General features: G+C 34.8%; 1 protein-coding gene across 3 annotated transcripts; it reads right to left on the bottom strand.

The window, feature by feature from the left end:
- Window positions 1-336: 336 nt before the first annotated feature.
- On the bottom strand, window positions 337-5,233 carry LOC123503729 (tigger transposable element-derived protein 4-like). Of its 3 annotated transcripts, none has more exons than XM_045253718.1 (4): window positions 5,073-5,233; window positions 3,080-3,319; window positions 2,707-2,826; window positions 337-2,521 (listed from the first exon to the last, which is right to left on the bottom strand). In XM_045253718.1, the coding sequence occupies exons 2-4, from the start codon at window positions 3,290-3,292 to the stop codon at window positions 371-373; spliced, it is 2,484 nt and encodes an 827-aa protein (XP_045109653.1). In that variant the 5' UTR covers window positions 3,293-3,319; window positions 5,073-5,233; the 3' UTR covers window positions 337-370. The 3 variants fall into 3 exon arrangements, with proteins under 3 accessions (XP_045109653.1, XP_045109652.1, XP_045109650.1); XM_045253717.1 differs by lacking the exon at window positions 5,073-5,233 and adding an exon at window positions 4,178-4,288; XM_045253715.1 differs by lacking the exon at window positions 5,073-5,233 and adding an exon at window positions 4,073-4,268.
- Between the last annotated feature and the right edge of the window lie 7,913 nt (window positions 5,234-13,146).

The following is a 13,146-nucleotide window of genomic DNA, read 5'->3' as shown; positions in this document are numbered from 1 at the left end:
GCCGAAGATAGGCATAGTTCGTACTTGTAAGTTCATGTACCTATAAAAATAGTGCTTTCAATTGATCAGTGTTTGAGATTGTTCGGATAAGGCACTGGGCAACACAATGAATTGATTTACCCATCTAAAAATATTTCAATTAATGGATGAATAAAAATATTAGTTCAAATGATAATGAGATTTGACCATCTTTGAATTTCTTGTCTTATATATATATATATATATATATATATATATATATATATATATATATATATATATATATATATATATATATATATATATATATATATATAACTTAAAAATACCACAGAAAAGTGGAGAGAAACAATCATATAGGAAGAATATTTATAAAACATTAAATATTAGCTTACTTAGACTGCATATAATGAGGTAGTGGATTGGTTAGAGTATAATATGGTATTCCAGGATTATTAAGTCTACCATCTGGCAGACGCACATTATGATCCAAGTCCATCACATGGTGGTGAAGATCTGCACCTGGATGATTATCTGGTGACAAATTGTTTAGCTCTGATGTCAGTGTCATGGAATCGTTTTTACCATCATTTCTTAGATCATCTCTGACATCAGCATGAGCGTGTTTAAAGGAACGCAGCTCAACAAGTGAGGCAGCACGACATCTATCTTGATGAATCTCCTGCCTGTATTCTGGCCTCATCACATCTTGCCTCATAAAATCGGGATGTTGCATAGGGTGATGCACTTCTTGCCTGAGCATCTCCTGTCGAGGTAAGTCTTGACTGGGCATTGCTGATCTATGGATCCCTAACAGCTGTGAGTGCAGGTCAGTCCTTATTTCCTCAGGCAAAGTGTTGAGTGAACCTTGTGAATTTTGGAATGTTACTGGAGACTGCGTAACTTTTTTCATTTCCTTCTGTATCTTCTGTTGATGAAGTTCATCCTGCATTTTTTGCAAGTATTCAGTTTTTTGTTCCAAGGCTGCCTGATGAGCTTCCAAACTGTGAACTGAGGAGGAGTCATGTAAGGGGTCAGGCTGATAGCTATTTCTTAGATCAGGTCTTGCATCCAAAATCATATCTAAATGAATAGATGATTCTAAATCTGAAAATTCATCATATAATTTACCACTTTGTTTCTGTAAATAATGTCTCAATATCTGGCAGGCATAAACTGCTTCAGATACACTGGGATAGTCACATACTGTTCCTGGATATAAATCAATCTGAGGATTGGGCTGTTGGGTTTTGTTTCCTGAATTTCCATACATGTTCAAATGTTGAGGGAACTGTACACTGTCGGTTAATACTGGCTGACCACAATCTAGTGTCTGAGGCTGGTGCTCTGTATGTTCAGCAATACTGAGTCTTTCATCCATGTTGATCAACACTTCAAAGTCTTCTTGAGATACTCCAGGTGGTGCTTGAACATGATCACATACATTCAAAGCATCTACATCCTTACTCATTCCAGCTTTTACCACACCCTTGACAATTGTTTCTGGACTTACATGTTTCCAAGCTCTATGCACCATAAAAATAGCATCTACAAGAGATAGACAAAGTGAATGTGCCGAAAGAATATTCTGACTGAACATATTACTAAGACCAATTTTTTCACCAGCTTGTGTCCTAGCCATAACATATTTGAGCTGTTGATACCTGTACAAAGATTTAAACACATTTATAATGCCCAATTGCATTGGCTGTAGTACTGTGGATGTATCTTGAGGGAAAAATGTCACATTTATATTGAATACATGAGGATTTTCTGGATGATGTGGTGTTTTACTCATTAACACAACAATTTTCTTCCGTTTTGTATGCAGTTCACGATCCCATTCCTTTAACCAAGAGGAAAAAAAATCAAGCGTGACAGTAGATTCTGGATGATGCTGGAATGGTGTCGGAAGGTTGACAGAGGTAAGAGTCTGAGAATTACCTATGACAACTGGAGGTTTTCTTTCAGTCCCAGCAAGATTACATGCTAATATAATAGAGATTTTGCCAGTACCACTCACTGCTCCAGGTATTGAATGTTCAGGTAAAGCATCATAGGCTAACACGGTTTCATCTACTACCCAAACATTCTGAGGTGAATAATCTTTTGTTGCTTTGGTAAACATGTACCGTCTCCAGTGATTGCCAACTTTTGTTACAGACAGAGCCCCATCTTTATCCTTGAATCTCTTTAAAGTAACTCCATTTCTGTCTTTCCATCTCCCAAGCCATCCAGCAGAGGGCTTGAAGTCAATACCCATTTCATTTCCTATAGATTTTGCCTTTTCCATTAGAATTGGCCCTGAAATAGGTAAGTCTTCCTTTTTTGCTTCTTTGTACCACTCAACAAGTTTTTGTTCAAGTGCACCGGCCTTACCTAGACGACAACGCTTACGATCAGGTGTAGCAAATCGATTCCACTGTGTCATGATGGCTTCTTTATTTTTCATTATTCTTGAAACTTGGCTTTGACTCACACGAAACATGGAAGCAATCTTGCCTTGGGGAACTTTAGGCTCCTGCTCCAGCATTTCAAGAACCTAAAAAATAGACAAAGTATATCAGTATGGTAAGTCCAATACAAACAAGAATCGAACCTAACCTAAAGAAAACTAGAATCTTGTCCAAGAGAGATTTGATACTGTAGTTTGATACTGAAAAATAGAAGCAATGAAACCTCAATGAAGTTAAGCCTCACCAAAATTATACAAAAGAGAAATCTTGCCTTGACTTTGGCTCCAAGAGTGAGGTCCTGCCGTCGCTTCCGCATGAAGGTGAAGGCTGCTGCTGCTACTTGTGCATTAGCCAAGGCCAAACTTTGCTGCGTTCTACCTTTCCGTTTTGCCTTCAAAATAACATGGTGTTAAAATGGCATGTTTTGTTGAGATATGTTTACTTATTCTATAGTCAAACCAGACTTTGTAGGTACTTTTGGGCACTGGCTGCACTTGTCCTGCATTAATCTGATGATCATACTCTCATCCTTTACTATAATTCATCTAAATTTCTAATATTTCATCTACAACCATACAGCTTATTTAATTAAAAATAATAACATGTGTTTCATGGCAATGAAAAGATATCAAGAATGAAAGAACCTTTGCTCTGCCACGCCTAACTTTCTTTCTTGGTTCTTTCTGGTCTTGTATCTCTTCCTCTTCCTCTTCTTCTTCCTCCCTGTTTTGTGCAGCACCCAGACTATCCTGGTTCTCTGCCTTGAGTTCAACTGCTGAAGATTCATTATGGCTGGCTGCCAGAACAGGTGGTTCAGATGTCTTCATAACCATATTTTCAAAGGGCTGAGTATCCATTCTTCAGACTAAAGCTGCTCTCACACTCTGTTGAAGAAGAAGAAAAAAAAGTTAAATTGTCAATGAATCCTTCTAAATCCCTCTCATGGAATCAGTAGTCAAAAACTCCACAAGTTGGTAATCTATACTTCCTCTAATCCAATCTATCATCATCTAACCTAGGGTTGGTAAGGCTAGATAATGCTAGTTTAGATTAATGTCCAAAGATAGACTACTGATTTCTGGAGATTTTCAGTACCAAGAGGTGACATTTTACAATATTCTAACTTTTAAAATTCTAAATCCCCGCTTTCCTACCAGGACCTCAAGTTGTTGGGCGCTACAACCAGAAAATGTGAGTAAATAGAGCGGCGTACATCGTCTTAACATTTACCATAACACGAGTTAGGTTGGACTTAATTTTTTACTAAAATTTGTACGTGACGACAACTGTAAATAACAACGAAGTATTCTATGCTATGAGGTCAAACCATCAATAAAAATTCCCGTGACAAGAAGCGGCTATACACTCCTCACGCATTACCTATACTCCGAGTTTTACAAATATCTTCATAAATCCATCCTCTGTTCCGTAAATATTAGCACATAAAGTTCTGGGACAGTAGAATGAAAGCAGCCACGTTAAGTAAAGTGTATGTTAGGCTGCTCAATTGTCAAATGCAGCATGTATAATCATGAGGATTTAATCAAACATACACCTAACATTCGTCACCTCCCGCCTCCCGCCTGTCAAATTCGCTTATTGGCATTAAGCAAAGCCACACAACAGAACTGACTTACAGCTAAGATATGAAGCACTTCGTCGATTCTTAATGCGTCGTGATGTCATATACGTCGAGAATGAAGAAATTCGCAGAAAAGAGAATAAATGCCGAGGGATCTTACTAGAGCGTTATGAGAAGCCCCAGTCTCAACATGGCGTTAAGCAAAACATTGGTTGGCTTGCTCTCGGTCCCTCGCCCCTCAGCCTTCCATACAGGCGACACATGATCTTCCTACACCTACTAGTACACTATTCATCTATAGTTTTTCTATTAATTATACAAGTTAATACAAACAACGTACCTACAACAAACTAACCACTTTTTCTATGGTAGTGTCTACGAGTTCGATGGAGAGAAGAAATAAATGTTTGTTTGAATTATCATAAACAGAAATGAGAAACCTAGTATATTCAAAGTTTAGCGAATATATTCCTTTATGATAATCCTTCATCGTTTGTGGATGATGATACTTAAGTGCTTTTGTTGTAAATGTTAATAAATAAGGCATATTATGGCATTTCATGGTGCTCTCTTTCCTGCTTCTCTCGCAAATCTTTCGTGTGTGTGTGCGTGCGTGTGTGTGTGTGTGTGTATATATATATATATATATATATATATATATATATATATATATATATATATATATATATATATATATATATATATATATATATATATATATATATATATATATATATATATATATATATGGTATCTCTACGAACATAATACTTGGGAGTGGTACTGACAGCACTTTTGGTACAACTTGGAGTCTTTTGGACTCGCTCGATAAAACTACGTCCACCGTGCTTGAGACGTACTCGATTGGGGCACAACTGTCTTTCATAAGCACGTGGCTGCCTGCTTTTCAGTCAAGTCAAACAGTTTTCAAAGGCCCGGCCGCGCGCCACTGTCACAGCACTCAAACGTCTTCCATAAGCACGTGGCTGCCTGCTTTTCAGTCAAGTCAAACAGTTTTCAAAGGCCCGGCCGCGCGCCACTGTCACAGCACTCACCTTGTCATCTTTACCTCCTGGTGAGCTGTCTCTCAGCTCACACTCTTGCACCTGTAGGATCATCTGCACTTCATCCAGCTGTTGCACAAATCTTGTCTGTTCTTCCTTCGTTCTTGCATGTTATACGTTTATTATCATTTGTTCTTCCTCCAATTCCTTCGGACGTTGATCCATTTTCGTAGCCATTAGTCCATTACTCCTTGATGTAGTGACTGCTCTCCAGTTTCCAGCTGTGTCGTGCATTTCGCAACTATTCCTGTAACATCGCCCATAGTTCCAGCTGTTCTCTTTGCTATTCTTTTATTTATTTTTGTTGTTTTAAGCTGATTCTTCAGTTCTTGTTGTCTGACTTGTCTCCCTCCAGCTGATTCTTCAGACTACACAAGAACCGAAGATGAAGAATCAGCTGCTGACAGGGATTGTGTCATCGACAGATTATTAATAATCTTTGGGGAAGGATACGCGGGGCAGAACTTGCGCAGTTTAATTTCTTGTGCAATGTGCAAGTGAACTTGATACCAAAGCGACGAAACCAATACTTTTTTCTGTATCCGTGTTTCTACTCTTACCACTCTATTCTAACTCTTGGTGACTCAATACCTTTTATACATTATATACAATTATCCGTTACACCTACATAATTCCACTATAGTATAGTATCTCCTCAATCATCTTTGTCACATAACAAAAGCCACACCTCCGTAATACACTGTAACGCGAATACATTAACCCATGATGCCCAGACTCAGCCACCTGCTCAAAGGCAGCGGGTGATGCAATGATTGCACCAGACGTTCTGAGATACACATGTAGATAATTCCCGGCACTAGAAATATATATATATATATATATATATATATATATATATATATATATATATATATATATATATATATATATATGTGTGTGTGTGTGTGTGTGTGTGTGTGTGTGTGTGTGTAAAGGAAGAATTCAAACAAGATAGTAAAACTACATTTACTTTTTTTTTTTTTTTTTTTTTTTACAAAACTTAATGTTATATCTACATATCAACATTCTTAGTTTGATTTATAACCTGAGTGTGTAAATTTCTTTAAATTCAAAACCATGAATGATGTGGCTGACTGTATGAAGGTATAAATACTGTGCATTTAGTAGTAACCATCTTAATGTAATAATAATGACACCGATAATTAAATAACAAAATTCATGAGCGTCTCTAATTTTTTTTTGTCCTAAATTATGAGATTTTAATTTTCTTATGTTGGTAAGTGATTTTTTTTCTTTTTTTCTTTTTTCAAGTGTGAGGGAACATGAGGCCAGAGAATATTTGGAATTCAGTTGTTGAAAACATTAATCTTCTAAACATATAAATGATGATGATAATAATAATAATAATAATAATAATAATAATAATATAATAATAATAATAATTAGATAAAAATAAGACATTAAACATGCAGTTTTATAACAATAAAGTAAAATAAATGAATAAATAAATAAATAAGATCATACCCAGCTATGATTAATTTTGCATTGCAATAATATTCAACTATTTCATTAATTAAGTTATAATTGAACTTCTAATTATAATAACCTTAATCTGACAAATCATATATGCATACTACCTATCCTATTCCCACATATTATTAAAAACCAGTTAGTCACACAATACTTAAGTGTACCAAGACACTTGCCTCGGCAAACCATCAAACATTAAATGGCAAATCCACAAACTTCTCAAAGTTATAACCCTGCAAGTTTAAACTTTCAGAAGGGAAGAATATTTCAAAATAATAAATAAATAAGAATTACTCAACCATAGGACTAACAAAGGCCATTTATCTCCCAAGCACTGAACAGCTGACTCATATTTTATAATGACTACAACTACAAGTAACACCAACATGATGATAAATGTGAATTTACATCATGATGGCTGGCAGTGAATGTTTATCAAGGGTCATAAAAATATGCTGTAGAACAGAAACCCTGAATATCCCAATAGTAATTCACACACACACCAATTCAATCACATTTCTACTCACAGAACTCTACCCTTAGGTATAAATCTTAACAACCAAGGTAACATTTTAATTTAGAATGATCAAACACATCCACAAGAGGTTTTATATTTACTAATCCAAAAAGAGCCAAGATAGCTTACGATGATACTGATGCTATATTCTACATCACAAACCCCAATGCATAAAATATTGCAATCTAAAAACAAGCAATCACTGGCACATTTACAACCATGACCAATGAGTTCGCAAAATTTACTGTAACCAATGACAGTGCTGCCACATTTGTATATCCTCAGAGTTCATGATGTCAATTATGATGTAGTTTACAATTTCAACATTGATAATGCAGTTTTTATGACTTTATAATATTTATAAGGATTCATACATTAGTAAGTGGCTTATTAATATCTGTTAGAAAATGCACATATTTCAAATACTGGTAAATATAATGAAACCTCCTTAGCAGGAGGAATACAGCAAAGGGTGTCAGTCTTCTCTACATATTCTTGCAAGTCCTCTATTATTCCAACACTGTTCCAACAACGTTATATCACCAACTTGTATATCCTCATCCTACTTTCATCCATTCTTTCCCTACTATGTGTAGCAATAGGGGGTACCCAAAAAGTATCCCCTTTAGCCCATAAATTCCCGTGAAAAGCCCACATGGTATATATATATATATATATATATATATATATATATATATATATATATATATATATATATATATATATATATATATATATATATATATATATATAAAAATGCACATCCTACTTATATATATTCAGATTCATAAAACTGCTCATGAAATTTTAGTAGTGTGTAGCTTGGCTGTCTGTCACTAGCTTTGTTTGCATTTGGATGATGTTATGTCTGGAATCACCCCCATATTTTTCCCAACTGTAGGTGAAAAAATGTGCTGCTGATAATACAGAGACTATAGTGGCAGATTAGTACTGAATCATACGTTTGTGAATATAATAACTAAAGTGTTACAGAAATGTAACATATTTGAGTTAAGTCCTGTCTTTAGTCACTGAATTGTCTTGAAATGGATCCATAAAATTTTCAATTATAATTACAATAATAAAATACATTTTAGTATATTTCTACAAGTAGATATAACATAATTTTTGGGAATTTGTCATTCTTGAATGAAGGATTTATTACATATGAATATAAAAAAAAATCAATTGTAGATAGAAGTGGTAGACGGTTTAACAACATGGACAAAATGAAGAAAGTGAAATCATTAACAAGGAAAATGTATCAAGATATGAATGTTATGGGTATGGCAGACACCTTCTTAAGATGGCAGAAAAGAATGCTAGATAACCTGAGATAGGAAGGATTAGAGGTTGTGGGGGAGTAGATGGAAAGTAACATATTATTTTGTCAGAGACATCTTATTGAAGTAGTTTCATAGAATAAGCATTAAAGAGACTGAGATTAGAATTCAACTCTGTTGATGTGAGTGTAAACCTAAGTTACTAACCAGCTCAAAAATATATAAACGAACATAATGAAAAATATGTAAATGAGAACAAATATAGTAGATTAATGATAAATAATGTTATAAGTACCTAAGATGATAAATAACCTAAAGCTATTTTCATGAATTCATAGTATCTTTGCTGAGGAATGCAATAATTTAATCATAACCTAAAATCATTACTGTATATGTAAGCAATTGAGATCAAGTCAATAGATAGGGTTGTCATGAGGTAGTTAACAAATACACACAAGCCTATCTAAATCCCCTTGAGGTCTCAGGAGCAACTGAATTATGGACATGATATATATCAACACCTGAAATCAACAGCTATTGTTACAGCTCCCAACTGTTGCTTGTTTTGTGATAATGAATAAATATGAAGTCCCTTTAAAAATGTGATGCCTTTGTCAACATAATTTCATGCATTTGATAAAGCTGAATAGCATGCAGAGTTGATAAACATTGAGGAAAAAATATAAACAAATCTTAAAAATCCAGAGATCTGCTAGATACTCTAAGATGACTAAGTGTCCTTGAAGATCTATGTAACAAACACCTGACATCCATCTCTAAGAAGCACCTGATATGGCAGTGTGTAGTATAGTACTTCTGTTATAATGTTAAGCCTCATCCTCACACTTCAGTGAACAATGACATAAATAGGTTTGAGATGATAGGAAGACTATTTAAACACTATCTGCACAGATATCCACTCAGGTTCTTCAACCTTAAGTGACTAAACCAACATATAAATTTGTATTGTTAATGCATGACCAGGCAGTGATTGAACTGCACAAATTAACGCTATGCCATGGTAATGTTGATGTTCATTACATACAAAGTATAAAGTTCATGTTGTATGTTTGGTCTCTATTTTTCCACTGAATGAATTAATTACCTGACATGTTTATAACAAAACTTTTCTTTTACCATCTGGATAAAGATCACCTGCAATATATTGTAATAACAAAAATAGAAGAAATAAATAAAATTACATCATTACAATTATGTTAATTTTTCAAGTTGGTAAATAAATACAATGGAAGTATATGCAGTCTACCTAAATATAATACTAAATCTAGGTATGTGAAAACAAAATAGTCCTTCAAGTTAGATGAGATAAATGAGTTTTAACAATCCCTTCTGATGATAACCATGTTTAATCAATACAAATTTTCAACATAACATATACAAGAAAGAGGGTCAGTCCATTATAAAGAGCAGGGGAAGATGATCTGGAGACCCACAAATCCTGCACAACTGAGTTTCATGGAGTATGGCTGCTGATGATTAGTCCTCTATTACTGATACCTAAGCTAAAGGCAAGGATGAGGGAATGCTTTGGACATAACTTTGAATGTTACTATATGCACGTGGGTTCCTTGTCTCAACCATTATCATAACACCAATAACAACTGTAACACAAGAAACTACCCAATATCTATTCTGTGAGATACATTCCACACAAAATTAAACCCGAGTTTTATATGTAACTATACTCTGTGGAAACCTAAGACCTGGTGTCTGTCACCTTTTATGTAACGTGTTTAGTTAACAGCAATGTAAATAAGATAAAAAAAAAAAACTAATATATATATATATATATATATATATATATATATATATATATATATATATATATATATATATATATAAACATGTAAGGAGAGGGTATCTGGCAATCATGTATTTGACCATCCCTCGATTTATAAAAACAATATAGTATTAAATATTATTATCCATGGCCTTTCTGAATTGAACACTCAATACCTTCACATCTTACAATTTACTTTTTAACTACAAACAATGACATTCAATAAATTTTTGAGACTAAGGGATAAAATGCTAGACTGCCAGTATTATAAGTTTGCATTCTACTTCACTTGGTATAGAGAAAATTTAGATTCCAATCATGAATATCAATCCCCATAAGGTGGTAGAAAAGATTTGTTTATATCCTGCTGAAAGGGTGTGTTGCATAAGCCATTTCTGAAGACTTCTTTGCCCTAAGTATTTCTAGTTTGCAAGCACACACACACACACACAGAGAGAGAGAGAGAGAGAGAGAGAGAGAGAGAGAGAGAGAGAGAGAGAGAGAGAGAGAGAGAGAGAGAGAGAGAGAGACTCTAGTGATGAGTGAGATGCTCTTCTGAGATAATGGCAATGTTAATTACAATTCTAATTACTAGATTCTGAATACTACTCATCCTGACCATAATCCAAATCATGTATATTGACCTGATCTTCCTGATTCCAAACATTCAAAAACATACCCACTGAAAATGAAAAAAACACTGCCAGTCTTCAACTGAATGCCTTATTAATGTAAGCTGTCTATATACATACAATACTATACTTGATTAAGCTACTTGAATTCTTTAATGGGTGCATTAATAGGCTATTTGTTTACTTGAGAAGTGAAAAATCAAAGACAACAATGCTAAAAAACTTGATCCCAAGAGATTAGCCTGCTGCTTCCTATTTCTTATTTTGTAAGTAAGGCCTCCACTATCATCTAAAAGTAATATTCTGGTAACAAGTAAAGATACATGAAAGGAATCTATTAGTCTCTAATGACATTAAGTGCATCCCCATTTCAGCAGGGAATATTCAGTAAAATTTTTTTTATTTCACTGTTTATTGCAATGCGTATACAGTGGTCCCACGTAAGATGTGAATTTGAGAGAAAATTTTCTGGAAGATGTGTGGTGACATTAACAGCCACCTCAACATGAGGTAAGTGGGAGTGTGTAGGAGATGCGGGTCCATACAGTTCTGACCCTTCAAAATCTACCTCCCTTCATCTCTCCTACACACAGACATGCATGCATGCATGCAGGTAATGCCATGTGAGTGTTCCCCGTGCTAGTGGCTAGGATAGTGAAGGTTAACTGAACACAAATATATAACTGTGAACTACATCACTTGAAGAGAGAGAGAGAGAGAGAGAGAGAGAGAGAGAGAGAGAGAGAGAGAGAGAGAGAGAGAGAGAGAGAGAGAGAGAGAGAGAGAGAGAGAGAGAGAGAGAGAGAGAGAGAGAGAGAGAGAGAGAGAGAGAGAGAGAGAGAGAGAGAGAGAGAGAGAGAGAGAGAGAGAGAGAGAGAGAGAGAGAGAGAGAGAGTGTTATTAGTACTTCCGTAACTAAATTAATAGTTTTATCCACTGCCTGCTATTAGCCTTATAGAGCTAATACTGTCTGAATTATGGGTCAAGCCTTTCAAACAGTATGTATGAAATCCTCTTGCTCAAGAACAGGAATGGTTCACTCAGTGAAAACCTTTAATAATTAATCTGAGCAAGGTGCAAATTGTAACCTGACAGGAGACATGCAAGATGTTACTACTGCCAAGTGTGTGTGTGTGTGTGTGTGTGTGTGTGTGTGTGTGTGTGTGTGTGTGTGTGTGTGTGTGTGTGTGTGTGTGTGTGTGTGTGTGTGTGTGTGTGTGTGTGTGTGTGAAATTAATGCCCTCATTAAAAAGAATTCATAAATTGGCCATTATAAATGGAATTCACAGACTTATAAGGCTGGTGATGAAGTTGAGATAAGGCTTATGCTGGTGCAAAAATACTGAAACACAGTTTATTCAAATATGAAAATTTTTAGTTTTATATTTCAAATGCAAGTTATCTAAATTTTATGGGACAAAAATGGGAACTCTCTACAAAAATAAAAAAAACAAATAAATGTATAACATACAAGTCAAAATTAATAACAATAAATAAGTAACAATTTAGTGCCATAAAACAACTGTTGTTATATATGCTTGTAACTGTATTACAAAGAATGAATTGAGCATGATAAATGGGATGTAGTTCCCAAATTCAGTTACCAGTCTCAAAAATGCTTTGGTGTGGATGGGAGGTAATGACATTTGTTTAGCTTTCCTTGATAATGTAACTTCATCTATAATAAAGCATTCCCACTGACAATGACTTCCAACACTGGATTCAGGAGCTTACCAAGGAATTCTCTGACTAAGGATCAATAATCTATATCTATAATCAACAGGTAAAACAAGAGTAAATTCTTGAGATCCTGACCTATTCCCTCCCACTTTTTTTTTTTAACTGGAATGATAACTAGATAATTTTTAAAGGTCTTGAAACTAAAACCACTACAAATTTCTTTGTAATCCCAGGAAAAAGAATATGAGCTGCACCTACATAACTTTACCACTTTTCTTCTTATTCATCAATGTTTATTCAATTTCAAATAAAATTTCTAAGTTAAATAAATACAGTAATTGTCAACAAAAGAAAGGGTCATAGGCACTGTAAAGTTATGAGCATTTACATTTTCAAATACATTTATAAGCTCTTCTTTTCATTGGGTTTCCTATATACCATACCTGAGTTGGGGCAGATACTCATAGTGAGTAGTCTAATGTGTGTGTGGAGAGAGAGAGAGAGAGAGAGAGAGAGAGAGAGAGAGAGAGAGAGAGAGAGAGAGAGAGAGAGAGAGAGAGAGAGAGAGAGAGAGAGAGAGAGAGAGAGAGAGAGAGAGAGAGAGTAAATGTTTTATACACAGCACAATGAACCTTCCAATATGTCCTCAATTATGATTTTA

This window comes from Portunus trituberculatus, chromosome 14 (assembly GCF_017591435.1).
Source record: "Portunus trituberculatus isolate SZX2019 chromosome 14, ASM1759143v1, whole genome shotgun sequence".
Lineage (NCBI taxonomy): Eukaryota > Metazoa > Arthropoda > Malacostraca > Decapoda > Portunidae > Portunus > Portunus trituberculatus.
Note: the sequence above shows the minus strand (reverse complement) of the source record. Positions and strands in the feature narration are given on the sequence as shown.